The sequence below is a fragment of the Camelina sativa genome, chromosome 11 (assembly GCF_000633955.1).
Source record: "Camelina sativa cultivar DH55 chromosome 11, Cs, whole genome shotgun sequence".
NCBI lineage: Eukaryota > Viridiplantae > Streptophyta > Magnoliopsida > Brassicales > Brassicaceae > Camelina > Camelina sativa.
The window spans coordinates 45,246,788-45,272,820 of record NC_025695.1 but is presented as its reverse complement, the minus strand read 5'-3'; the positions used below and the strand labels follow the sequence as shown (position 1 = coordinate 45,272,820).

Here is a 26,033-nt window from a genome sequence, read left to right as displayed (position 1 = left end):
AGCAAACAGTTTCTTCCTAAATGAAGAGGGCCTTTACCAAAGTGAGAGAGAGAAGTAGATCATAGATAAGAGAAAACTTACCTTCCAACAGGGTAAACATCAACAGAGTTACCCAAAAGTTTAGTTTTCAACTTCGATACGATGTCGTAAGTGAAGTGCTCGTTCTCTGCGTGACCAGCACTCATTGGGGGATGATGGCTAACCTGAAATAACAAAGTAACTTATTATAATGAATCAAAATAGACAACTTCTTGTGAATTAGTCATTCTCAAATATGCGAATAACAATGAAGTGTATAGCTGTACCTGCTCAGAAAGAAAAGAAATTCCACCATAGTTGGCCATCTCATATGTCTCCCCAAGAATAGGATTGAAAGGCTTCCAAGTTCGTTGGAAGGCAAAGTAAACAGATATAGCCCATGATGCTGAATAAAAATTCACATACAACCACAAGAAAAAGCAAAACTCTTAACTTACATGTTACAAAGTAGGAAGTCAATACAAGTTTTTAATGTAAATACTTACAGGCATATACTAAACGTACGTATGGATCCTCGCATTCATCTGCTTGATCCAACAAGTGGGAATACTCCAGTATCTGTGATAAATTTGCAAATGGTATACAGTACACACAAAAAAAAAGACACAAACAAAACTTACAAACACACGGCAATCAGATACAACACTAACCTCAGCCATCTTCTGGAGCATAGTCATTGGCTCAAATATAACAACAGGAAGAGTCACCATTGACGTAATATCCGAACCTATATATTTCTGCATCATCTTCCAGTAACTATCTCGTTCCTATTAAGCACAAACGATAAGTTTCTCTCCAGGTAAGTTAAAGTAAACATGAGGAACTTAAGGAGAAGAATCAAGACACCATTGGCGATCACTTTACCTCGTCCTTCCACCTTCCTTTCTGAGCTTCCTCTTCAGCATCTTCCTTGCCACCTTCTGGATTAATGACCTCAACTCCTTCATTACTTGGTGGTAACCTGAAAAGAAATTGCATCGAACAAGCCATTAGCAAAATCCAATCAAGAAGATCTTCAGAGTACCATAACACACAAATCACTGAAACTAGGCCATAGCCTATAAAGAAAAAATAACAAACTTTGATCTGTTCTGTTGAATGACTTGTGTGAAGAATTAATAATAGAAATATTCATGTTTGTAATATAAAATTCAACAAAAAAAATGAAACACCTATTATAGCCATCACACCAAGATTCGATAACACAAAACTAAAGAAGAAAATACAGAGTAGTACACAATCACAGATATATACAGAGTATTACACAAATCACAACGCAAAGCTTTCATCTTTACACATAAAAACAAGAGCTTTCAAGTGAGATTCAGATTAGATAAGAAACAAGAGTAAGTTCAAAAAGAAACTGACCCGTCGACGGATCTCGAGGACATGGCGCTACCGAACATGGAGAAGCCAGAAGTCATGGCGGCGAAGAAGCCCTTGTTCTCGTTCTTCTTTGGACTCCCCATATTTTTCAAAAACGGATCGCTGTGAAAAAAACCCTTATTGAGTAATCTCAGAGAATTTTTCGATCAAACGTCTTCTTCAATCAATTCAATTCAGAGAGACAAGTCTCGGAGAAGCTTCCACAGGGAGGGAGACTAAACAAAAGAAGGAGAAATGGGTTCGATCTGTAGTTTCTATAAATATGGAGGACTTAATACTATAAATTCTTATAAATAATTAATTAAGGAACAAGAGCAAATTATACTTAAATTTTATTTTTCAAGCTTACCAGTGTGGATAAAACCTGTTTTACACAAAATTTATTTAATTGAGGCGAGACCTTTTTAATATATTTGCACAAAATGTTGTAAGATTTCAAACTATATATTTTTGTAACTATAGTTTAAAATTATAATACTAACCAACAACTATATTAATCTTTTAATAAATATATAATAATTCAGCTGAACAAATTTATTGACGTGTGTATTTTTCTGATAATTTTTTTTTCAAAATTTGATTCCAAAGTTGGAATTTGAAAAATTCTTGTTTAAGGAACATACCATATGATATAAATTGCGATATTTTGAGGCATCAGATCCAAAATTGTCACAAAAGCTTCTAAATTATAATTAGTGGACTTATATATAAATTTTCTTTTGTTAAATAAATGTTAACAATGGGATCAAATATTTTATTTTAATTGTCAATCTTATAAATCACAGTCTGAATTATAGTCTCTTGGATCCAAAAACAAGAACGAGAGAGCACTTTACTTTACAGTTTTAATAATAATCTCACGACTCAGCCACTTTTTGTTCACTTTAAGACTAATTCCTGAACCCTAATTTGTTTAGTTCTTCTTCTTCTTCTTCGTTGTCCAAAGGGTTTCAGATTCTCTCTCGATATCCAAAGTTTCGAGTTTTTGGTTTGTAAAATCGAGGATGAGAGAATCGAAATCTGCCAAGTTGAATCAGCTACAACAACAACAACAACAACAACAAGACAGTCACCAGGATGTTCACTTGTCTCCATCGACATTAGCGAAATTGTTCGATCCCGATGCTTCTTGGGACAAGGTACTTCAAAACAACAACACTTCTTCTTCTTTTTTTTCTTCTTCCTCCGTCGTGTTCGGCAGCAATCTCGCAAGCTCCTTTGACTTTTTTTTTTTNTTTTTTTTTTTTTTTTTTTTTTTTTGTTGATGATGAAAATTTGAGTCCTTATTGTAATTGATTAAGCTTCGTAGTCGATCTTACTGAACCAAGTAAGAAAAATCGATACTTGATCCGATCTTGCAGTTCAATTTGTGAAATTGAGCTCTCTTGCAGTTTTTTTCTTTTTTTTTTTTTTACTTTTGAATTGGAATATGGTTTATTGATGATGATGATGTTGATGATGATGATGATGCAGGATCAATTGGGAGATGTGTTGCATTGGATTAGACAAGTGGTTGGATTGATCTGTGGATTGTTATGGGGCTCTATTCCTCTTGTTGGAGGCATTTGGATCATTCTGTAAGTCTTCGTTCTACGCACTTTTATACTAACTTAAAGGTCACAACTGTTTCATTAGCATATGTGAAGGAGAAATTGGGATGTTCCTTAGAGCGTTTTTTGATCACATTGCGTTTAATGCCTCCCATGGTTAGCAAACCTTTGCGATGTGATGGACTAATGATGGGGTTTTTTGCAGGTTTTTAGCAATATCCTCAGGGATCGTTTACGGTTACTATGCAATGATTCTCAAGGTTGATGAAGAAGATTTCGGAGGCCACGCAGCTTTACTCCAAGAGGGTCTCTTTGCCTCACTTACTCTCTTTTTGGTATGTTTGTTTTTCATCTCTAACAGTACAAACTCCTTCTTTAACTGCATTTTTTTAAAGGTTTAACAAAAGAATTATGTTTCATGTTCTGTCTTCAGCTCGCATGGATTCTTGTCTATAGCTTGGCACACTTCTGAAAAAAGAAAGCTGAGCAACATTCTTTTTCACTCAGCAGCGAATTGCTCGTTCTTTATTACCTTCCAACCTTTGGAACGAATCTCTGTTTTTTAAGTTTTGTTTTCGTGTAAACTATATGAAGAAGATAAGGCTACCAGAGACAAAAGGTTATAGTAACAATTTTATGAATCTTTTGAATGTTACAAAATCTTTCTATTATCCCTTTTTACAATACACATTTGAGTAGAAACCATTCCCAAAAAAATCTTTCTTCTTTTGTCAGAATTATGTAAATTTGGAACGTCGATCTCTCCTTGGCCGTGAAACAAGGTATATCCGGCCGTAAACCCATTTTCTACCCAATGGTGATGCAGATTTCTGAAGCAGTAAGAATAAACCAAACAATCAATCAATTTTTAGCTACAGAGGACTATCAAGGCAGTGATTTGTTCACATTCAAACCAAAGCAATCGGCTTTCTACATGTGAATGCAAATGGAGTTGCAAATGAAGCAAAATAAGGGACACGTGGTAATTTTACCTCCACTTTAGTACGGAACTCAAGGGTGCACTCACAAACATGACAGTCAGCTTTGTGAGCTGATCGGTTTGATTGATCGGATCTCACGAATGCAAAGACCTACACAAATTCATCAAACTCAAATGTAACAAGAACTGAAGACACAAAGATCTTGTCATTTTGTTGCAGCAGAAGAACTACGAGCAAAGATCTGACCTCTTCCCCGCAATTTGGGCAGTCTCCTCTTAGAGCCGTTAAGTCATTTCTCCATAACCCTTTAAGTACTCTTACTGCAGACAACATTCTTTATCTCAGTAGAAGCAAATGATAGCTATTACCAGATTATAGGTAAAATCTTGTTTGCATTCTAGTACCTGCAGAAGAAGCAATCGGATATCCAAGAGCAGGTCCTAGCACGGTGAGAAGGATGCCGTTCATCTTTGACAAAAGAGGCACAGAAGATGACAATTGGCCACTATAGACAAGCCCTGAGTCAAACGGATCTCCTCCATAGACTAGGCCGAGGCCATAGAACGTGGGCAAAACGCAAGCCGAGCTACCAAATAAGAAAATCAAGATCCATATGGTAGCTAACAGCAGAACTTGTGATGCATCATCCTGTCCTACAAGGATTTATCTCAACATCAACCCTTGACAAAAACATTGTTCACCAACAAAACAATGATCCTATAGTTGTGAAGCAATGTCTTCCCCTCTATGACAAGTGGTAAACGCATATGGAAAAGCAAACAGATAAGTTTCTCAAGAGAGAAACACTGACCAAGAAAACTTAACAATGCATAAACTTGTTGGTTCGAGAAAGATGCGAGTGAAATCTCAAACTCAGGCAATATTCAGGGAACTATATCACTGTAAGGATCTTATGTCTCTAAAGCAACTACCTACCTTGAGAACACAATTGACCTTGTAAAGCTATCATTAAACAAATCCAAATCTCAAGGATTGGTAAAATTGCAAATTCCATAATATGGTCAAACTGACAAATTTTGGCCCCATCTGTTTCACATGATAATTTGGAAACATGAATAACGACATTGTACCTCTGCATCAGCATATGTTGACTGCCGCAAGAGGCTGCACCGAGGGTACTTGACAACAGATTTCGAACCATACCACCGCAACTTTAGCTGCAACAGTTGCAGAAAGCAAGTCCAACATCAGTTAGCTTCAAACTATATTCACCTTAAGTAAATAAATAAGAAGCATATACTCACGGTTATCATACCTCAACTCTGTCAAACATGTCGTCAACTATTAAAGGCTTGCCATTGTAATACGCATCCTTAGCCTATAAACAGTATCATAAAGCAGACTTCAACATCCATAGATTTAAGCCAACAAGATCAATCAATATGACTATACTCAACAGTTTCACCACAACTCACATATTTCATAAGATTCAATTAAGAATCCAAGAACTAAGTACTGTCACAGACTCACTCACAGGTTCAAAAGAAGCAAAATTTAGGATTAAAAACATGATATTATCAATTTCTGAGTAATACAGACACACTCCATAACCACAGAGACGAATTCGAAGAATCAAAAAACAAAATTTTAAGTAAGGCGTACTTGGCGATAAAGAGCTTCAAGAGTTTCTTTGCGAGCTGAATCAATCGGACCAACGAAGATACAAGAAGGACCTTCCTCGCGAGTTGTAGGTGCGGTTAAACCACCACCGTGGCCACGAGTTCTAGTAGAGATCCGAACAGAGAAAGGAACACCAGCTCGATTAATCAACCTGGAAAGCTCAACAATCGAAGAAGAACCAATGAGGCGAGGCCTAATCGAAGTGCAAGTCCCCGCCATGATGAACCACCAACAAAATCAAAATATCAAAATATCTTCTGTTCTTCTGATTCGCCGGAAACAAAAAAAAATGAAAAGACAAAGAGACAAAGCGTGTGGTCGGAGACGGTTGTGCCGAGTGAGTTTGTGGCCACACGTTACGGTTCGGCGCGTGCACGCAACATACTACATTTAGTACGTTTCTGTGATTAATGGATAAAAAATTATATGATTTGACGAGAATGCCCTTCAGAGCGGTGATTCGGTTTTTGGCGGGTTTATATATCGAAACGACATCGTTTGCAAACAACGATAGCTGCAAAAAAGAATGCGTCTACCGGGAGTCGAACCCGGGTCTATTGCTTGGAAGGCAATTATCCTAACCGTTGGACTACAGACGCTTCTTGCTTGATGATGTCTATTTTTAATATTCTAGTCTATTAACTAAAGCAACCGATTAAGACTCGATTAATCACATCACATCAAATCAAACAACACAATGACACATCACACATTCATAAGTTGTTTCTGGATTTAAACCATTGAAGAAACAAACCCAATTCGGTTCAACAAGTTTGAAAACCAAGCACAGTTTTATAGTAGTAGCAAAGTAGCAAACCTAATTCAAACTGATAGATTAAACAAAAAAGAGAGGCCTCTTTCGCTTGTTCTTCATAGCAGCAAGACTCGACCTTATCTTCAAAATCACGTCTGTTACTTCCCCCATCGTTGCCTTCCGGTTTTCCTCATAGTTCCAAAGCTCGACAATCACATAGCCGCCACTCGCGTTGTGTTCCTCAATCTCTAGTTTTGCTCTTACCACTTCATTATGAACTTCTTCACCGTACTTGCTCTTCAGCTTACGAAGCTTCTCATCGTTTTTATCCACCACTCTCTACATTTCACATTTGGATTCTTGAGATAATTTGTAAAACAAAAAAAAAGATCTTTTGAGATTTGAAAGTAGAGTCCTAAGTTAAAAGTCCAAACCTTTGCTGTTCCATCAGACTCTTCGATTTTAAATGGACTCCATTGCCCATCTCCTATGTTTGCTTCCCACACTGAACACAACTGCATAGCCTTAACCTCTGCTCTTGATCTTGGAACTTTAAATTTCTTCATCACAGCAGGTAAGAACGGTTCAGGGTTTAATTGCCCCATTCTTTTCACTCTTGTCTTCTCTCCCTTCATCAATTCTTCATTCGCATTCCATAGCTGCTCATCAAAGTAATACCGCAAGTTAAAAGAGCAAGCCAAAGACTTTGGAACATAGAGATTTAGAAGGTTTTGGCACCTGTATCATCTCTTTACGAGCTTCTTGATACTCATCGTTGGTCGCACGCTCTTTTTGTGTCAGAGCCATCATTTTCTCATGGAGAGCTGTTTCTCGAGCCTCAAGCTCAATCTGAGTTCTGGCAATGTTCTCCACAATATCTCCATCTCCATCACTCCCCACCATATGCTTCATTACATTGGTCGCACCTTTCAGCTTCTCTATCTCCAACTCCAGCTCTTGCGTTTTATTTAGCTTTGCTTCCATTTCCATTATCCTTTGATGAAGCTTCTCCTTCTCTTTCTGCAAAAAAATTATGTTTGAGAGACTCAAAAATTGAACATGGAAGCTTAGTTGTTACTTGTTGATGAATATAATACAGTCCATCTAAACAACTACCTGGTGCTTTTTTGCAAGTTTCATAGCTTCCTCATTTGCTTCATTCTGCTCCCACATAGCCTTTTGATTCTACAAACAACAACAAAAAGGTGACAGATAAGTGTCTTTCTGATCATTTCGTTATAATCTACAAGAATGCATAATCACCAGTTCTCTTTCGAGTCTGGATCTTCTCATCTCTTCTTCGTTTATGTATGCACGTTGCTCGATCTGTTTTGCACGCTCCTCCAGCATCTCCCTCTTTGCCTCTAGCTCTGCCATAGACTTCTCATGTCCTCCCAGAATCTGATCATACAAACCTTGCATACTCGTTTGCATCTTCTCAATCCCTTCTCATGTCAAGAAGACACACAAACAAACCAAAATGCACTCAGCAAGAAAACACAAACAGATTAATGTTTTAAAAGCTTAAATGAGATGTTTCTTTTACCTTCTTGGTAGGTTTTGTTCAAAAGAACGTTATGCAATTCCAAACTCTCCAAACAACGGGTTGTCTCATCAACTTTCTTCTCAAGCTCTTCCTTACATTTCTTCTTCATCTTAATGGACTCAGACATGCTCTCAACGAGGTGAACCATTTTCCTCTCGTCTTCTTCCTGAAGCTGCGAGATACTTTTCAGATCTCTCTTCTTCTTAACATTCTTTCCAACAATATCACTTCGACTATAATCTTCCTCTCTCGCAACCCATCCATAAAGCTGATCATCTCTAAAGCGAATACCTTTTTTATCAAAGAAAGAGAACTCATTGTCAAGAAATCAATCAAATATAATTATGAAACCAAAAACACTAAAAAAACTCTGAAACAAGCTTTTACCTTTATCGCAATCTCTCTTCCCATGATGGTCTGACTGAAAACTCCTTTCAAACTCCATGGCGCATTCAAATCCTTTAAAATCTTTAGCGAATTCAACCAAAGCATAACCAGAATGACCCTTGAAATCCCAAATGGGTTGAACTCTTGTTGGATTAAACCCTTTCACAGTCAGCTCGTCACGCAACGTTGAACCGCTTTTCCCTACTCTCCGACCAGATGGTTCAACCTCCGTTGGTATGTTGGCTACAAGACCAACCCATGGCCACACAAATTTATCTTCAGAACAGTCCTTGTCTGAATCTTCAACCGGAAATTTCTGCTTTTGTTGATTCTTCTCCATCTTAAAGCTGCAACAAAGAAGATTATCAAATGAGATCTCATCTCCACAAACCATAATGATCAAACACAGGAAACATAATATAGAGAAGATCCATGGATTAAGCTGCTGAAAAGTCACGTTTTTGAACAACCTCACAAAGGAGGAAAGAAAGACACAACCTTTTTGGGTTTTATCAGGAAGAAAAAAACATAGAGAGAAATGTATGATTCACAGTTAAAAAAAGGTCAAGTTCTTAGATAACATACAGGAAACTTAAAATCGAAGTAGGTTACAAAAAAAAATGTAACTTGATGTGAAGAACCCAGGAAAAACCCACTCTTTTTTTTTTTTCGGGGTTTTATCAGGAAAAATCAGAATGAAGAGTAGTTCATGGCTGATGTTAGTGAAAAAACCATTTCTTTGTAACACCCAGATGCTAGAAATTGAAGAAAACACAGAGATAAGGGATTTCATACGTGTACGGATGAAGAACCGAAACTTTTTTTTTTTCAGGCTTTTAGACGATTCAAATTCCCAAAAAAAAAAAAAAAATGAGAGTCGAAATGATAGTAAATAAAAAAGCAGAGACCTTTTTTTTTCTGTTTTCCTGTGTTATTCTGCTTGGTGGAGTCGGTCACAAAAATAGCGTGTTATGTAGTTTTCTCTCTCAAATTTGCTTTTGAAGAGACAGAGCGTCGAGAGAGTTGACTCAGCAGTGGCAATACTGTAAATTTGGGAAACAGAGAGGGTAGAATATAATCGAAAACCAACAAACGTAAAAACCAATCCTTTTCACTTTTTATTCAAAACCTTGGGGCACAAGACTAAAACGGAAGTCTCTGGTACACGGAGAAGGTTAGACTATCCTCATTAGTGTGTTTCTTAGATGTTTCTTAAGGCAATTTTTAATAATAAAAAGGGAAGAAGAAATTTTGTTAAGAGAAAAGGAAATTTTTGTTGATTATTGGTAGAACCAAGTTAAGGTGTTTCTTAGTAATAAATATAGTAAAATAATAATTAATAACTTAAAATATTCGAAATTATTTTATATATCATAGAAACATAACACACAACATGAAATAAAAACATAACACACATTATGAAATAAAACATAGAAACATATTTAATTAAACATGAAACATATTTAATCCCCAAATTTAGTCCATAAATGTTCAACTAAATCATGAATATCATGGTTATCAAAAAAACAATATCATGTGAACGAATCACATGTGAACGACTGATGGTTATTGAACGAGTAGGAAAAAAACAATATCATGTGAACGAAACCAGTCTCAAACCATTCTCAAACAATATCATGTGAACGAGTAGTCAAACAATATCATGTGAACGAGTAGTCATTATACCAGTCTCAAACATATTAAACGACACCATAGTGTCTTTGAAGCTAAATAAACTGCCCTACTTAAACATAATCAGACCTAATACAGCAACTAAACATAATAAGACACCAAGAACCAATTCCAAACTGAATGTAAACCCTCTGTTCTTCGTATTCAACTCAGCAACAAGCTTCTCTAGCTTGTTGATCTTCTCATCAGTTTCATTCTTCAGGTGTTTGATCTCGTTCAGCTCAGTTTTATAGTGAGTAAGAGTATCTACCTTTGATGCAACCTTTCTATAGTTTGTTTCAGTTGCTCTCATCTCCTCCATCACCGCAACATCCCACCACTTCCATATATAGCACTCCCCATCGTCTCTGTTCCCACAAGAGAAGAACTTTCTTCCTGGATCCCAACTCAGGTTCACTCTCTGCATAGTTGTAAGCAGTTGACTCGGATGGCTGGCTAGATTCTTCGTCAACCAGATAACCATTACATTCAGATGACGACGGCTGGCTATAGCTATATCGCCCCATGTGTTCCTTGTTCAGTTAACAAAAGCATTAGACAAACAACTTATAATTAGCCATTCGTTTAAAACTAATAATCAGAAACTTATAATTAGTCATTCGTTTAAAAGAAATAAGTACACAAAAGTAGATAAACACATCAACTTATAATTAGACATTCGTTTACACATCAACCGAAACAATTTACAGATTGATTATGAACCACATAGGCTGGTTATGAACCACATAGGCTGGTTTACAGAGTTTGAATAGAAACAAGAATCAATACAACCAAACAAAGTCCGATACATATCCAAAACAATGAAACTATAACTCATAATACTCATAAAGCACGCGGACTATTACATAGATCAACTCATAACACTCATAAAACAAACACAATATCTCAGAATGAACCAACCATCTAACCAAATACAGAGTTCAACACTCTTGACTAATCGGATCATATGCATCATTTCTCACTTTTTTATTTACTTCCAAGCAGACTTATATGGACTCAAAACCCATGAAATTTAAACAAAAACGAATCCTATATCCATGATTTATAAACATACAAAACAAACAATTGATGAAACTCTTCTAACTCGCAAATAAAACCGGCATACAAACAAAATACATAAATAAATTAAGATTGAGTCATTTTTCAAATAAACAATCAGCAATTACTCGACATGCAAGAGCAATTACCTGACGCAATCGAAGTGCTTGAATCTTCCCCAAATATTAGGGTTTTGACAGATCGATCTTCACCGGAATCAAATGCCGTCTGCTTCACCGGAACCAAATCGACGCCGAATCCATGGAGAATCAGACGTGGGAATCAATTGGAAGAGAAGAAAAAAGTCTATTGGAAGAGAAGAAAAAAATCAATGGGAATCGCCGATTTTGTCGACAGAGAGAGATAGAAGAGAGAACAAACGAAAATGAAAGAGAAATGCCAAAACCAATTTACCCCATTAATCTCATTTCACCATTCATATCGCGCCACTTGTCCACCAAAAAACGTTTCTTTTGCTCCTAAAATTAGAATCGTTTCTTTCAATCCTTAGCTTTTGTTTCATTAATAATTAATATCTATACCTAAGAAATTTCTTAAGAAACATCTAAGGACTACCAATGAGGATAGTCTTAGAAGTCCAAGAATTACTAATTTAGATGATAGGAGAGAGCTCCAATAAACCTTTTCAGTTTTCAATAATTTATTGCAGATAATAAATTGGACTGGAAATAGTTACAAACTTAAAAGCAACATTGAATGGACACCATGTAGTCATCATTTATTGAAATCTCTGTTTTCCTTTTGACTGGACACTGTTTGTGTGGTTAAAAATTAAAATAAAAATCAATGCGTCTGCCGGGAGTCGAACCCGGGTCTATTGCTTGGAAGGCAATTATCCTAACCGTTGGACTACAGACGCTTCATGCCTTTAAAGGCATTTTATTTTATATAGTTTTACGTATTACGTGCCTTTTTGCATTGCCATGCCAATTCGCCATTAGTTCTTGAGAAGAGGACATAAACGTTATAAAATAAAAGCTACGATACTTTCCTACAAACAAGTTAAAAAAAAAACTTTGGATCAGAGAAAAAAAATGCTCCATATCAAAATGTCCGATTAAGAAAAAGCTTATCTAGGTACGACACGTCTTCATATTCATCAGTCAAAAAAGCAAATGGCTATCACGTTCCAAACGCAGATATGCATATCCCATTATCATATTCTTCCTAAAAACGCTAAAAAAAAGAATTAGAGTACACATGAGTTGATGAATGAAGACTACTTAACAAGCATCTATTTATCTTACAATAGATGCAACTATCCAAATTTCTCCCACCATGTAGTCATAGTCTTCACAACGACAGTTTGCTTGGGTTCCGGTTTGTGATAAAGGTAAACGCAGTGCTCCAATTTTGTCTGACTGAGTCTTGAACCTTGACGTCCCCAATAATAGGTGTCCACGCTTCTTCTCTGGTGTTTCCCATTGACCAGCTTACCTTCTCTGGTGGATTCTTAAAATCAAAGTCCAATGGCGGGGGTGGTGCTGGTCCTGCTGGAGGCTCTTTAACTTTCCTGCTGGCTCTATTGCTACTTCCCTGGCCTTCAAAATGCTGCAAAACACAAGATTTAATAGGTATCACGGCTTTGCAACAGGCAGTAAAAGGTTTAAACTTTAAAGAAGTTAACTCACGTCTGAATTGAAATCAGTATTTTCTGCTTTCTTGGCTCCTTTCTTAGAGGTTCCATGTTCTAAGTAGTAGAGTACCTCAGTCCTGGACCGAAACTTACGGCCTGTATTTGGTTCGTAATAGTACTGCAAAACAGGAGAAGACAATGTTTATAAGTGTCTACATATCAATATCTACACATGACATATTAGCATCAGAGTATAAGAAACTACCAAAACATCATCTCTTCAATCACAGTATATACCAAACCAAACCATTTAAATCCACCAGTAAGGCAAACTAACATTAATCACAATGATAATGTGTCTGAACATTAACAAAACTAAGCAGAACCAACCACATCATTTCACTACAACATTACACTTGACATGACATATTAGCATCAGAGTATAAGAAACTACCAAAACTTCATCTCTTCAATCACAATAAATACCAAACCAAACCATTGAAATCCACCAGATAAGGCAAACTAACATTAATCACACTGATAAAGTGTATGATCATTAACATAAACTAAGCAAAACCAACGACATCATTTCACAACAACATTACACTTGACACTACTTAAAGGCAAGATTTTTATTCACTGAATCTAAGCCATAGTTCCATATGACCATATCATTTCCCTACAAAATTATACTTGACACTACTTAAAGGCAAGATTTTTTTATTCACACACTCTAATCCATAGTTCCATACGATTAAGAACCACATGAATTGATCTAAAGAACATTGCTGCAGCGATGAATCTAAACCAAAGAGAACAACATCAATCTAAGAATCCCACAATCTATAAATTCCAAGCAAACAAAGCAGCTCAAACTAAATAGAGAAAGATGGGATATTTTTATTACTAACCTTATCAACCGAACCAGCTGTAGCACCAGAGGTTCGAACCTTATCTTCAACTCTCCAACCAGAAGGCAACCAATTATCCCCAGGCGCCGCACGTTTCCGCGACTTCGATTCCGCCTGGTGACCCGAACTATCCAGCGATGGATTCATCTGATCCGTACCGTTAGCCATCCCAATGCGTACGCTCTCTCCCGAACCAGAAACTCCGATTCCTCCCTGAATCGATCGCCGCTTCGCACTATTACCTAGGGTTCCGTCACCGGCGGAGGAGGAGATGAAGGCTCCGGAAGCGAGAAGTGGATCGGGAGGATAATCGCCGGGCGNACCTTAATCTTCATACTACTCGGAGCCAAAGCCGTAATCTCTTTGCTCATTCTATCACCAATCCCACCAAACATTGTTGTTCCACCACTTAGCACAATGTTTCCATACAAATCTTTCCTAATATCCACATCACATTTCATGATAGAGTTATATGTGGTTTCATGTATTCCTGGATTTTCCATTCCGATCATTGACGGCTGGAACAGAACTTCAGGGCACNTTCAATCACAATAAATACCAAACCAAACCATTGAAATCCACCAGATAAGGCAAACTAACATTAATCACACTGATAAAGTGTATGATCATTAACATAAACTAAGCAAAACCAACGACATCATTTCACAACAACATTACACTTGACACTACTTAAAGGCAAGATTTTTATTCACTGAATCTAAGCCATAGTTCCATATGACCATATCATTTCCCTACAAAATTATACTTGACACTACTTAAAGGCAAGATTTTTTTATTCACACACTCTAATCCATAGTTCCATACGATTAAGAACCACATGAATTGATCTAAAGAACATTGCTGCAGCGATGAATCTAAACCAAAGAGAACAACATCAATCTAAGAATCCCACAATCTATAAATTCCAAGCAAACAAAGCAGCTCAAACTAAATAGAGAAAGATGGGATATTTTTATTACTAACCTTATCAACCGAACCAGCTGTAGCACCAGAGGTTCGAACCTTATCTTCAACTCTCCAACCAGAAGGCAACCAATTATCCCCAGGCGCCGCACGTTTCCGCGACTTCGATTCCGCCTGGTGACCCGAACTATCCAGCGATGGATTCATCTGATCCGTACCGTTAGCCATCCCAATGCGTACGCTCTCTCCCGAACCAGAAACTCCGATTCCTCCCTGAATCGATCGCCGCTTCGCACTATTACCTAGGGTTCCGTCACCGGCGGAGGAGGAGATGAAGGCTCCGGAAGCGAGAAGTGGATCGGGAGGATAATCGCCGGGCGCAGAATCTGACATACGAATTAGGGATTGGATTTGTATTCTTCACCCAATTGAGAGCAATGAGATTCCAAAAAGGCAACAATCTCGAGAAATTATTCTGTTTCTGGGGGTTTTCAATTCGGTTCGGTTAAACCGAAATTACAATTTAGCTAAACCATCATCCTATTCTATCATTACGCCAATTTTATTAGTTTAAATAACAAATCTTATAATTAAATTAATTTGTTTATAATACAATGGGAGTGAAAAGGTTATGAAACAAGAGTATGCTTAGTTGAAAAATTAACAATAGAGAGACTATTCAAAAAAAAAAAAAAAAAACCAATGTGTCTTGTATACCAATTGGTATGCGTAATTAATAACTCTTTTTAGTGCTTTCTTTGAGTTTTAGATGCTTCAAATAAAAATTACAAAGAGACAATTTGAGTGAAGAAATATGTTGAAAAAAAATGCAAAAAAAAATACTCAAATTTGGTGATTCCAGNTTTTCCATTCCGATCATTGACGGCTGGAACAGAACTTCAGGGCACCGGAACCTCTCTGCTCCAATGGTTATCACTTGTCCGTCGGGAAGCTCGAAGCTTTTCTCGACGGACGAGCTTGTCTTCGATGTCTCTAGCTCTTGCTCGTAGTCTAGAGCTATGTAAGAGAGCTTCTCTTTCATGTCTCTGACGATTTCACGCTCAGCAGTTGTGGTGAAGGAGTAGCCACGCTCTGTCAGGATTTTCATGAGGTGGTCCGTGAGGTCACGACCAGCTAGGTCAAGACGTAGGATTGCGTGTGGAAGTGCGTAACCTTCGTAGATAGGTACCGTGTGGCTCACACCATCTCCAGAGTCCAAAACAATACCTAACCAACAATTTTGCAAAATGACCAATCAGGACTGTCCATAAAACCATAACCAAACTAAACTGATTTTTTATGACCAATTAGGGTTGTCCAGTGTGTTACTGACCAGTTGTACGACCACTGGCATAGAGTGAGAGAACAGCTTGAATGGCAACATACATAGCAGGAGTGTTGAACGTCTCAAACATGATCTGAGTCATCTTCTCACGGTTAGCTTTTGGGTTGAGAGGAGCTTCGGTTAAGAGAACCGGATGTTCTTCAGGGGCAACACGAAGCTCATTGTAGAAAGTGTGATGCCAAATCTTCTCCATGTCATCCCAATTGTTAACAATTCCATGCTCAATTGGATACTTGAGAGTCAAGATACCACGTTTTGACTGAGCCTCGTCTCCAACATAAGCATCCTTTTGTCCCATCCCAACCATCACACCCGTGTGGCGTGGACGTCCTACAATGCTCGGGAAAACCGCTCTTGGCGCATCGTCACCCGCAAATCCAGCCTTAACCGGACAAAGAGATTTGAATTGAGTATTTTGTGGCATAGTTTCGTGAGTATTTTGTGGCATTTAGAGAGAAACTGTACCTTAACCATTCCAGTTCCATTATCACAAACAAGCGGTTGAATGTCTTCACCGTCCGCCATTCTTCAATATCTATCTGATATATGAATCAAGACTATATGAACATGGCCTTACACATTCTAGTTTCAATTTTTCTTGTCATTTTCCATGTAAATAAATCGAAATCGTTACCAAGAAACAATGGAAATTGGTAATAATAATAATCACCTGGTGAATTTAACGAGAAATTGGATCTTGAAACGCCCCGACCTTTTGAATGGGTTCAAAATTTCTGAATAAAAGGAAACGAGCTTTGCTTTATATCGCTCGACTGTAAACAGATCGTGGCCGTTAGTTTTTCGCTGGAGCCTATATGTAAGAGAGTTACGACATGTGTCCACCTATTTTTGGTAACCTGACCGAAAATTATGGGTTTGGTCATGGTTCGCCGGAAGAATCGTTACTGATTTGGGCTTCTAAATTATGGATCATTGAACTTTTTTACAACTATGCATAATTTGATCGGTGTGGCTTTGTTATGCTTATGCATGGTGACGAGTGACGACGTTCATGACTCTCATTTTTTTTCTTTTTCTTTTCGACACATTTCTGAGTCTCATTAAATATCATCTTCTTCGTAGGTGGAATTTTTTTTTTTGGGTGCGACAACATATGATTTTGAAACAACTACTAGCATATTTACTTAAAGTAACATTTACANAAAAAAAAAAAAAAAAAAAAAAAAAAAAAAAAAAACAGGCTAAATATTAAGTTTAGCAGGTAAGATTAGGAATAGGAATTAATTTAATGTTTTTTTTTCAACCGTATGTAACTTTCTTATTTATCTTGAGTGCTTCTGAACCCTTTGCCCCACTCCAGAAGAAATATGTCGATTGTTATGTCTATCAATGAAGCACCAATATATCATACTCAATCCCGAAAGATACTTAAAGATTCAACATAGAGAAAAAGTAAGATTATAAAAACTTATAACAGAAAAAAAGAATAATATTAGGGGGAGACATGGCCATTTTGCTGGACAAGATACTGGGCGGAGATTGAGAAAATGGTGTAATGATGATAAGATGTGGGGAAGCAACATAATTAAGCATGAGCATGAGATGTTTCGTATGAGAGTGCGTCTTCTGTATTTCGTATTATTATACGATTGGTATGATCTCTTTTCCCGTCCTTTTAATAAAAATATACCAATCATAGTTTATAAATGTGCATCTACTATCAAAGGATGCATTTGCTACAAATTTGACTTTTTAGTTAACAACAAAAAGTGTTAAGTAGTACTAGTAATTATTTTTTGAATAGTTTAATGAGTATTTGTGTATATGCAATTATGCATGGCAGTTAAAATTGTGATTTTGTTTTTGAGAATCAGGGGGATGGATTAAAACTAAAAATGAAAAATAAGGGTTATGGAACAAACCTCAAGAAATAAGAAACTTAGGATGCGGTGAAACCCAAGCAATCTCAAATGGACCCCCGGCCCCGCACACCCCAGCATGGAGACATATTTGACATCTTTCCAATTATTGTTTTTTCCATAAATTATTATTTTTATAAAGTTTGTTACTAGAAAATAAAATTCCAAATAAGTTTTGGTGTCCACATTTCCTTACAAAATTTCGTTGGATATTATTATTTTTTTTTTTTGTAAAACTGTGAATTTTTATTTAAAGAAATTCAATTGTAGTGATTACAATAGCTTTAGTACTAGGAATAGCCTTTGCCATAAAAAAAAAAAAAAAGACAAAGGGTATTAAGTCCGGAGAGTAACTCCAAGAAACGTTGACTTCCTCTGATCTCAGTAAGCATTTTTGAGCCAGTCTTGCAGGAGCCGTTTATATTTTTTGCGATGGCTTTTGGCAAGCGTGGCATCTCGAATCTGTCTATCCAGAAGCTTGAAGAGGATGTGAGGGGGAGTTGCCGTGTTGTTGTGCAGTCGAGCATTCCGCTCAGTCCAGATGGTGTATATAGTTGCCTGAGCCACAAGTCTTCGAAGTGTCTGAGTGCAAGTTCCGTCTGGTATGTCCAACCAACTTGAGAAAGCATTCCACGTGTGAAAAACAAATGGCCTGTACCCAAGTCGCTTAGTAATTAGAAGCCAGAGATCCTCTCTTAGTTGACAGTGCAGAAAGAGATGATCTCGAGTTTCAGGATGAAGATTGCAGATACAACAGCTGTCTTCGACATGCATTCCCCAGCTGGCCAATCTCGATCTTGTTGGAAGCCGGTCTAGGTGTGTGATCCATAACATGAAAGCATGCCTCGGAATTGCGCCTTTGAACCATACCTGATTTGTCCACCTGGGTGGTGGTTGACGCGGTCTGATAACTTCCCAGGTCTTCTTAGTGTTGAAGTGAACCAGTTCCTCTTCTTCGACTTTCCAGAAGAACTGATCCGACTCATTGCATAAAGAGGGAACCTGCTGTGTAGTGAGATGAATGAGCAGCAGTTCTGCTTGAGGAGAGCGTGCAGGTCTGAGTTGCCACCCGGGAGTAGTACACACATGTGATACCGTGCTCACTAGCGAGACACCTGTCTGGGAGGGACCCGTAGGCCCTAAAAAATCAATCAATGGACCAAACGGAGTCCACCAGTCGAACCAGAAAGATAACCTTTGGCCATTCCCTACCTCGGCACGAAGAAATCTCCTTGCTAGGGGTCGAAGGTGAAGAAGTGTTTTCCAGGTCCACGACGTTTGCTTTTTCTCATCAATTTGCCAGAAGATACCATCTTTTATCTTATTGTTTCTTATCCAGTCAGCCCAGAGAGAGTCTGTAGCGGTGTACAACCTCCAAATGAGTTTTAAGCAAAGTGTTCTGTTCCATTGCGCAATGCATCTGAAACCGAGTCCTCCTTCCTCCTTTGGCAAACACAGTGCTTTCCAGGCAACTTTCGCATTTGGTTTCTTAGTGATGTCCCCACACCAAAGAAACCGAGAACACATACTTTCAATCTTTCTCACACACCCTTTTGGAAGAATGAAAGCAAAGGCCCAAAAGTTGACTGTTCCGTAGATTACAGTAGCGATCAATTCTCTACGTCCGACATAAGATAAGGCGCGAGCTGACCAGCTTGTGAATCTGGAAGAGATTTTGTTAAGCAAAGGCATGTAATCACAAATCCTTAATTTCCTGTACATCAGAGGCAGACCAAGATACCGGATTGGGAGTGAACCTAGTCTGAAGCCCCGGGAGACGTTCTCGGTGGCTTCATCCTTGTTCACTCCTGCCCGAAATAGATCTGTCTTGTCCTTGTTCCTCGCCAAACCGGATATTGCTTCAAACTCTTTAAGGACATTTGTGATGTTTTGCAGGGATCTCTCTTGGCCGTCGAAGAAAACCATGAAGTCATCAACGAAAGCGAGATGAGTTACCTGAGGGTTGGAAGCTGAAGGATGGTGTCCTATAAGATTGTTGTTGAATTTTTTGTTTAACATCTGAGTGAACACTTCCATCGCTAGTGTGAACAGATAAGGTGAAATTGAATCCCCTTGTCTTAAGCCCTTTGCTCCCTTGAAAAAACCGCAAGACTCACCATTTACTGAGACAGAGAATGTTGGCGTTGAGATGCATTCAGTGATTAGCTTGACGAAATGAGGTGGAAAATTGAGAGCCTTGAGTGTGTTTGTGATGAAAGCCCAGTGAACTGAATCAAAAGCTTTTTTAAGATCAACCTTCAGCATGCCTCGAGTAGAGATATTTTTGAGGTTAAAGCCTTGAACTAACTCTGTTGCCAACAGAACGTTTTCTACCAGCAGTCTACCGGGAATGAACGTTGACTGTGTATTAGCAATGAGCTCCGGTAAAACACACTCAAGTTGAGTATTAATGTATTTCGTTGGATATTAATGATTTTTAAGACACAAAATGATCATTTGTAAGGACAATCAAGTTGGTTGGAAAAAATGGAGTGACTGGTTCAGTAATTTTTACGTACCATATTAAATGAGCTTATCGTATGGTTGTAGACCATCTTTGCTTTGGCCAATAAAAATTCACTAAATTTAAAGTTTTAATGATATTTGTTCAGGAATTACCGAGATGAATACAAATTTCAAAATTTATAAAACTCAAAAAGAATAGGGAGATTACAACCTTTTATATATTAATATAGAAATTCCGATCCAGACATATGTCGATGAAGAGTGGTTAAAAATAACAATATTATAAAATGCGAGTAAATGACAAAAAATAAAAGAACGTACGAAATTTACAACCTCTTCGAAACCATATGGGTGTCAAATGTCAATGAAGGAATCCTAGGAATCAGGCATACGACCTTTTTACAAGATGCCTTAATACTTCGCCAAATCAATGCAGCGATATATGTATATTTTAACACTTAGGTGATCATCTTAATTTATCTATGATAATCAATGTAAAATGTAATAATTTGTATGCTTTTCATAACTAAAACCCATGTTGTTTTCAAAGATGAGAAAACTCTAACTAAAACCCATACGTATACTATCGATCCTCGATCGTTATTATTTGAGTGTGAATCGTGGATCAGATGAAAGCTAAAACAATTAATAAGAAATTAAGAATATTAGATTAAAGATGGAAAAAGCTAAAAAGGTTAATAGATTCCATAAAAGAAGCAGTAGATCTTAGTTAATCACGTGACTTGATTTTGACGAATCAAAAAATTAAGTATACGAGTCACATGAGCTTTATTATGGAAAATTATAAAGAGTTTGTTATTCTATTCAAATACCAGTAAAAGTAACAATCCGCACATAGTGCAGTATAAAATAATTATTGAATGTTTTTACTGTAATTTTTATTTATAAAATCTATTATATTTATCAGTAATTGAAAAATCTAAAATTCGATTGTGTAGTATATATTTATTAAAAAAATATATAATAATTTAAATTTTAACCCGTGAGAATTATTATAATATCAATCTTATATTATTATATCATATGAACAAAGAGTTCTTAAAATTTATTTTAAAATTTTTATGAAAATATAATTAAAGGATATAATTAAGATAGAAAGAGAATATAAGATTTAATTTTGGGTGTTAATTGTATTTTTGGAAAAATACAATGGTAAATAAATGTAAATATTATTAAAAGCTGATGATAAATAAAAGAAATAATGTCCATAGCTCTATGAATGCGACACATCAGCATTTTCTGTGAGAATGCTTCTCTTTTAATATATAAGAGATATGACAAATTACCTTACATATATAACACAATTACTATTTTGTCGTATTCAAATGTCATTAGGTATTTTGTGACAAATTGTAAGCCACATGCACGGATCAGGAGTGGCTGTATCAGGTAGGTTTCTTACAATTGAGATAATGGGGCTGTTCGTTTGGTTGCCGCAAGTACTTGCGGCTGCGGTAGACGCAAGTATCGATGTTCGTTTTGTAGCCGCAAGTACCTGTGTCAAAACGCAGCGGCAAACGCAGCGTCTTGCGGCAAAAAATGTTGGACGTTAGTTAAATTCAGCATTTGCGATTAAAAACTAGCGTTAGATGTGGCAAATAACAAAAATACCCTTATTATTTTTGAGAAATCACAAATAAACCTAACCCTAAATATTCATCTTCATCGCTCCTTCTTCTCAGTCTCTCTTCACGGCGACAGCAAAGCTCCTTCTCTGTCTCTCTACACGGCGAAGCTCAGCAAAGCTCGACGTGAGCTCATTTTTTACAACAAAGCTCTGATCTGCTCTATATCTCTCCAGTCTCCATATCTCTCTCCCAATCTGTGAGTTTCTTTGTCTCTTTAATTCCCTCTCCATGTATATTGGTTTTTTGCTTCACTACACGACTTAAATTTGGGATTTGAATTATTGGGTTAGCATGATAAGGGTTAAGATTCATTGGGTTAGCATGATTTAGTTCACTTTCACCGTTCAACCACCAATTATCCTTTTTGTTTATGACTTCGTTTATTACTTTTCGTCCAATGTTTTGGTTTATTATTTTTGTTTTAATTTAGCTCATAATTTATCACAAAAAATGTTGTTATAATTATAGATTTGACTAAAAAATTATTACTAGCTAAATAAACATTCTTATGGTGGTAAATATATTTAAATTATATTTTGTTGATTCAAAATATAATTATACAAATTTATAAAAATAAAACAAGAATTAAATGTAAAACTGCCGCAGCGTCTATGAAACGAACACAAAACAAGCGGTAGCGGCAGCGACAACAAAACGAACATATTTCATGCGGCAGCGGCAACAAAACGAACAACAACCTGCGGTAATGTTTGCCACAGCCGCAGACGCTACCGTTGCCGATGCCGCTTGCGACAATGAAACGAACAGCACCAATAATGTGACATGTATTCTGTTTTTTTTAAGATAATATACGTCAAAATATTCGTTGATTTTTAAAATTTAAGAACAAGAAATTTTGTTAAAGTCTGAACTGAATTATTTTAAACCATTAATTTTGTGTATTCGCTAGTTTCTGTACTTATATACTTATAAAGACAAATAAAAAGATGATCTTTTAAGGGTCAATTTGCCAACTAGCCATATTTACATATATGATTAAGAATATAGCATACTATTTTGAAAAATTAAGTGAATAACATGAAGGGTAGGAAAAATTACCTTTGATGGTTTGGTGGCAATGGTGGCTGGAGGGTGGGTGGCCGGGATTACAACCGGAGGTGGTGGCGGCCGGAGGCCGGAGGTGGCGGTAGCCGGAGATCGGTGGTTGGTAGCCGGAGGTAGCGGTGGCCGGAGGTCGATGGTCGGTGGCTGGAAGTTGGTGGCCGGAGGTCGATGGTCGGTGGTTGGAAGTTGGTGGCCGGAGGTCGGTGGTCGGTGGCCGGAAGTCGGTGGCCGGTGGTCGGAGGTCGGTGGCCGGTGGTGGCGACGGCCGGTGGTGGCGGCGACCGGAGGCCGGAGGCCGGAGGTGGCAATGGCTGGTGGTCAATAGTGGTGATGGCTGGAGGAAATCTAAACCCTAGAGATTAGTTTATTGAGAACCCTAGGAGTGATGGTGGTTAAAAGGTTGAGTGGTGATGGTAGTGGTAGGGAATATGAGTGGTGGTGACTGGTATATATTACAATTTATACAAAATATATTAGTTTTTAGTAGTTAGAGTAGTTATGGAGTGAATTATAATTTGTTTTTAGGTTATAGGGTGCAATTCTCCATCTTTTAACCCTAAAAAAAAAAACAAGCCAAAGACATGAATCTGACTATCTGAGTATATTTGGAGAAAGAAGGATTTTTTTATGGCTAAAGTTGTAACAATTACTATATAAAGAGATAAGAGATAATGATAATATAAAAGTATAATTAATTATATGGTTGTGGTTTGTATGTAAATGCATAAATGCAGAAAGATATTCATATACTATTATGTTTTTTTTTCCGTTGCATTGGATCCCTCGCACAAAGTGCGTTTTCATTTCAATTTCTCTGATTCAGGACCCACATAAGTTTTAAATTACACTAATGCTATACATAAGTTTATAATGATTTAATACATTTTTATAACATTGCAGTTAGAATACATTGAACTTGCATGCTTAGAAACAAATTACCAGTCACGACATTAAATCTTGATCCTATATATAGTTCATCTAATAATATATTTACGTATTATCTAATAGAATTATTAAGACGCTTCACTATATGCGTTTATCATTATGAATTAGTGTGGGAGATAAATGAGACCATTTATACTAGTTAGTGTTGTTGTAGACACAATAATAATAAGACTGAGTGAGTGGGGTGGGATTTTTTATTATTATGCACAATAATATTAGAATTTTTTTAATAAATAGAAGTCGTCATTTTACGGTCTGCATGCCTCGCTCACTTGTCGATTTGGAGGTCTCGTCGCTAATTGTTAGTATATATATCAAGCGCACACGGCACACAAATATCAAACATACACTCTTATCAAGATCTCCATTTCAATTTCTTTGCTCCTTAATTATATACATCAAACATATGTACGATAATACAAACACGGTCACATATATACACGTATACCTCAATGTATTTATCGACATTTTGTTGTTGTTTCTGATATCATAGTGGTCATTATTTTTTTCTTTTAATATATTACTCTCTCTCTTTTCCTGTTTCTCTCCCTGTTTGTGAAAAGATGTCAAATATTAAGATCTTTCATTTATTCCCTGACGGCAAAGATATCTTAGCCATGCAACAACAACCCGAGAGTCTCCTAGTTCCATCAAAACCCGACTCTCCTGGTTCATCTCTCCCTCATCAAGAAAATCAATCTAAAAGACTACGAAACCAACAACAGGATCAAGAACAGGAGGAAGAACAAGAAAAGCTCCAAGATGGACCGAGAGGTAAACGAAAATGGGAATGTGTTGATGGAGCTTCTAGTGTAGAGATCCCAGAGACGCCGAGGATCTCGAACAGCGTGTGTTGTTGTCCTCCTCGGCCACCGAGAAAGCCCAAAGCTACTCCGGCGATGAAGAGGAGAGCCATGTGGGTAAAGAGATCGGTAGTTTTCTTAGATGTAGCTAGAGAGGTCGAATCCATGTTTCCTCCGTCTATTCTTCAAGACTTTGGTAAAAAGATTAAGAAAGCTAGATCTTAATCGATATACAATTTATCTGTATAAGCTTGATATTTTTTTTTTTGTGTTACCTATAATTTTATACGCTATATTATTGTGTTAATATATTATAAGGAAAACTAACGTTTAGGGTTTGGTGTGCTATTAATGTGATTATCTGAAACCAATAGTTAAGAATTAAACAAAAGTTTAGTGTTTTCTTGAAACAAATATGAAATCAAATTCCGTCTGTTTTTGAAATAATTTTGGTAAGAATATTGAGAGCTAGATCGTACGTGATCCATGTTCGATACGGTAAATACACATATAATTCAAAATACATGGTATGAGACTATGAGTGTATTGTTCATTTAAATTTTGCATGTATTCGATTTGGATGATATGATGCCTAATTTCTTTGACGTTAATTTAATATTATGACTACGTAAAATTTAAACAGCCAAACACAGAGTGCAATATAAATTGCGTTTACATTTTGGAACATTTTTAAGCGTATTAAAAAAAATATTAATAAAAGAAATTATATACATAATTTTTAGTGTGTATATATACCCACAATTACTAAAAGAAAGAGAGAAAAAAACTATAAAACTTATAAATAACAATTACTCTCAAACAGAAGAAGTAAGATGTATGGTATGTCTCTTCGCGTTATCTACTTAAAAAAAATAATAATTGGAGGATCCTAAGTTAAAAATGTCCACAAAACCCATGGATGGTTAATCTATCTCAATCAAGAAGTTGACTTTTTGAATGTCTTGGGGGTTAGGGAACTTTAAGATTGAATCTTGAATTTTCCAGTGTATTTGACTTTTGTCCCCCCACAAAAAGCAAACATGCGTTCGTGTTTGATCATTCCCACACATCCTATTCTTACCAAAAATATTCCCCTCTCGAGGTAAATCATACTACTATTATTTAATGATATTACTTTATATCTATAAATCGCACTTGATATATATACATTCAACTTAAAATAATGTAAATTTTCAAGTTGCTACCAAATTTTAGTCTAGTCCAACTTCGGTAATTTCAATGAAAAATGAATACTTCAAAACCAATAATTCAAAGAACTCTAAACCAATTATTCAGTAAAAATTCATAATGCACAATATATAGCAAACTAGCATAACGAATTTCCAAAATATAAATAAGATCACTGTTACGCAATACTCTGCCTTCTTTCACTTTGCGAGATGAAACACACATGTGGTCGATGTGGAATCACATAAGTATAAGGGATGCAAGGATCATGATGCTGAAACTTTCA

The 26,033-nt window shown here is 36.8% G+C and overlaps 7 protein-coding genes and 2 non-coding genes across 13 annotated transcripts in view; 2 read left to right on the top strand and 7 right to left on the bottom strand.

Moving 5' to 3' along the window:
* LOC104726524 (oxysterol-binding protein-related protein 3C) overlaps positions 1 to 1,654 on the bottom strand; it is a 4,339-nt gene extending 2,685 nt beyond the window's left edge. The window contains exons 1-6 of the mRNA XM_010445395.2: positions 1,408 to 1,654; positions 904 to 1,000; positions 690 to 806; positions 525 to 597; positions 306 to 424; positions 82 to 203 (exon numbers count right to left, since the gene is read on the bottom strand). Of these exons, the coding sequence (XP_010443697.1) occupies positions 82 to 203; positions 306 to 424; positions 525 to 597; positions 690 to 806; positions 904 to 1,000; positions 1,408 to 1,508 (629 nt within the window). The 5' untranslated portion in view covers positions 1,509 to 1,654. The remainder of the gene's footprint in view (positions 1 to 81; positions 204 to 305; positions 425 to 524; positions 598 to 689; positions 807 to 903; positions 1,001 to 1,407) is intronic.
* On the top strand, positions 2,214 to 3,646 carry LOC104726522 (uncharacterized protein C20orf24 homolog). The gene is made up of 4 exons (XM_010445393.2): positions 2,214 to 2,564; positions 2,899 to 3,002; positions 3,181 to 3,310; positions 3,409 to 3,646. Exons 1-4 carry the CDS (start codon positions 2,430 to 2,432, stop codon positions 3,445 to 3,447), a joined length of 408 nt encoding a protein of 135 aa, XP_010443695.1. The 5' UTR covers positions 2,214 to 2,429; the 3' UTR covers positions 3,448 to 3,646.
* Positions 3,580 to 5,928, bottom strand: LOC104726523 (PGR5-like protein 1B, chloroplastic). Its single transcript, XM_010445394.2, has 7 exons — positions 5,540 to 5,928; positions 5,193 to 5,255; positions 5,008 to 5,094; positions 4,321 to 4,564; positions 4,163 to 4,236; positions 3,968 to 4,066; positions 3,580 to 3,805 (listed from the first exon to the last, which is right to left on the bottom strand). Exons 1-7 carry the CDS (start codon positions 5,774 to 5,776, stop codon positions 3,713 to 3,715), a joined length of 897 nt encoding a protein of 298 aa, XP_010443696.1. The 5' UTR covers positions 5,777 to 5,928; the 3' UTR covers positions 3,580 to 3,712.
* On the bottom strand, positions 6,085 to 6,156 carry TRNAG-UCC. The gene has a single exon. It is a non-coding gene; the product is annotated as a tRNA-Gly (tRNA).
* LOC104726521 (protein INVOLVED IN DE NOVO 2-like) lies at positions 6,306 to 9,201 on the bottom strand. Of its 4 annotated transcripts, none has more exons than XM_010445391.2 (8): positions 9,153 to 9,201; positions 8,245 to 8,591; positions 7,858 to 8,148; positions 7,575 to 7,756; positions 7,428 to 7,496; positions 7,050 to 7,331; positions 6,746 to 6,970; positions 6,306 to 6,650 (listed from the first exon to the last, which is right to left on the bottom strand). In XM_010445391.2, the coding sequence occupies exons 2-8, from the start codon at positions 8,582 to 8,584 to the stop codon at positions 6,393 to 6,395; spliced, it is 1,647 nt and encodes a 548-aa protein (XP_010443693.1). In that variant the 5' UTR covers positions 8,585 to 8,591; positions 9,153 to 9,201; the 3' UTR covers positions 6,306 to 6,392. The 4 variants fall into 4 exon arrangements, with proteins under 4 accessions (XP_010443693.1, XP_010443692.1, XP_010443691.1 ...); XM_010445390.2 differs by lacking the exon at positions 9,153 to 9,201 and adding an exon at positions 9,040 to 9,101; XM_010445389.2 differs by lacking the exon at positions 9,153 to 9,201 and adding an exon at positions 8,830 to 9,025.
* Positions 11,783 to 11,854, bottom strand: TRNAG-UCC. The gene has a single exon. It is a non-coding gene; the product is annotated as a tRNA-Gly (tRNA).
* LOC104726519 (methyl-CpG-binding domain-containing protein 6-like) lies at positions 12,027 to 14,877 on the bottom strand. 2 transcript variants are annotated; one of them, XM_010445387.2, is made up of 4 exons: positions 14,787 to 14,852; positions 13,483 to 13,802; positions 12,627 to 12,749; positions 12,027 to 12,546 (listed from the first exon to the last, which is right to left on the bottom strand). In XM_010445387.2, exons 1-4 carry the CDS (start codon positions 14,797 to 14,799, stop codon positions 12,289 to 12,291), a joined length of 714 nt encoding a protein of 237 aa, XP_010443689.1. In that variant the 5' UTR covers positions 14,800 to 14,852; the 3' UTR covers positions 12,027 to 12,288. The 2 variants fall into 2 exon arrangements, with proteins under 2 accessions (XP_010443689.1, XP_010443690.1); XM_010445388.2 differs by lacking the exon at positions 13,483 to 13,802 and having other exon boundaries at positions 14,467 to 14,877.
* Positions 15,153 to 16,480, bottom strand: LOC104728993 (actin-85C). The gene is made up of 5 exons (XM_010447897.1): positions 16,422 to 16,480; positions 16,217 to 16,290; positions 15,740 to 16,133; positions 15,250 to 15,633; positions 15,153 to 15,178 (listed from the first exon to the last, which is right to left on the bottom strand). Exons 2-5 carry the CDS (start codon positions 16,274 to 16,276, stop codon positions 15,153 to 15,155), a joined length of 864 nt encoding a protein of 287 aa, XP_010446199.1. The 5' UTR covers positions 16,277 to 16,290; positions 16,422 to 16,480.
* Positions 24,036 to 24,907, top strand: LOC104726518. Its single transcript, XM_010445386.2, has one exon. The coding sequence runs from the start codon at positions 24,320 to 24,322 to the stop codon at positions 24,782 to 24,784; it is 465 nt and encodes a 154-aa protein (XP_010443688.1). The 5' UTR covers positions 24,036 to 24,319; the 3' UTR covers positions 24,785 to 24,907.

Excerpts from the sequence above, each read along its gene's own strand:
- LOC104726521 (XM_010445391.2), bottom strand. The coding sequence starts at position 8,584 with ATGGAGAAGAATCAACAAAAGCAGAAATTTCCGGTTGAAGATTCAGAC. Across the intron at positions 8,149-8,244 it reads GAAGAGAGATTGCGATAAAG|GTATTCGCTTTAGAGATGAT; the intron begins GTAAAAGCTTGT and ends TTGATAAAAAAG. Across the intron at positions 7,332-7,427 it reads AACTTGCAAAAAAGCACCAG|AAAGAGAAGGAGAAGCTTCA; the intron begins GTAGTTGTTTAG and ends ATTTTTTTGCAG.
- LOC104726518 (XM_010445386.2), top strand. The coding sequence starts at position 24,320 with ATGTCAAATATTAAGATCTTTCATTTATTCCCTGACGGCAAAGATATC.
- LOC104726519 (XM_010445388.2), bottom strand. The coding sequence starts at position 14,799 with ATGTCAGATTCTGCGCCCGGCGATTATCCTCCCGATCCACTTCTCGCT. Across the intron at positions 12,750-14,466 it reads CAGCTGGTTCGGTTGATAAG|TACTATTACGAACCAAATAC; the intron begins GTTAGTAATAAA and ends CCTGTTTTGCAG. Across the intron at positions 12,547-12,626 it reads ATACTGATTTCAATTCAGAC|CATTTTGAAGGCCAGGGAAG; the intron begins GTGAGTTAACTT and ends TGTGTTTTGCAG.
- LOC104726522 (XM_010445393.2), top strand. The coding sequence starts at position 2,430 with ATGAGAGAATCGAAATCTGCCAAGTTGAATCAGCTACAACAACAACAA. Across the intron at positions 3,003-3,180 it reads GGAGGCATTTGGATCATTCT|GTTTTTAGCAATATCCTCAG; the intron begins GTAAGTCTTCGT and ends GGTTTTTTGCAG. Across the intron at positions 3,311-3,408 it reads CCTCACTTACTCTCTTTTTG|CTCGCATGGATTCTTGTCTA; the intron begins GTATGTTTGTTT and ends TTCTGTCTTCAG.
- LOC104726523 (XM_010445394.2), bottom strand. The coding sequence starts at position 5,776 with ATGGCGGGGACTTGCACTTCGATTAGGCCTCGCCTCATTGGTTCTTCT. Across the intron at positions 5,256-5,539 it reads TTGAAGCTCTTTATCGCCAA|GCTAAGGATGCGTATTACAA; the intron begins GTACGCCTTACT and ends TACTGTTTATAG. Across the intron at positions 5,095-5,192 it reads ACATGTTTGACAGAGTTGAG|CTAAAGTTGCGGTGGTATGG; the intron begins GTATGATAACCG and ends CAACTGTTGCAG.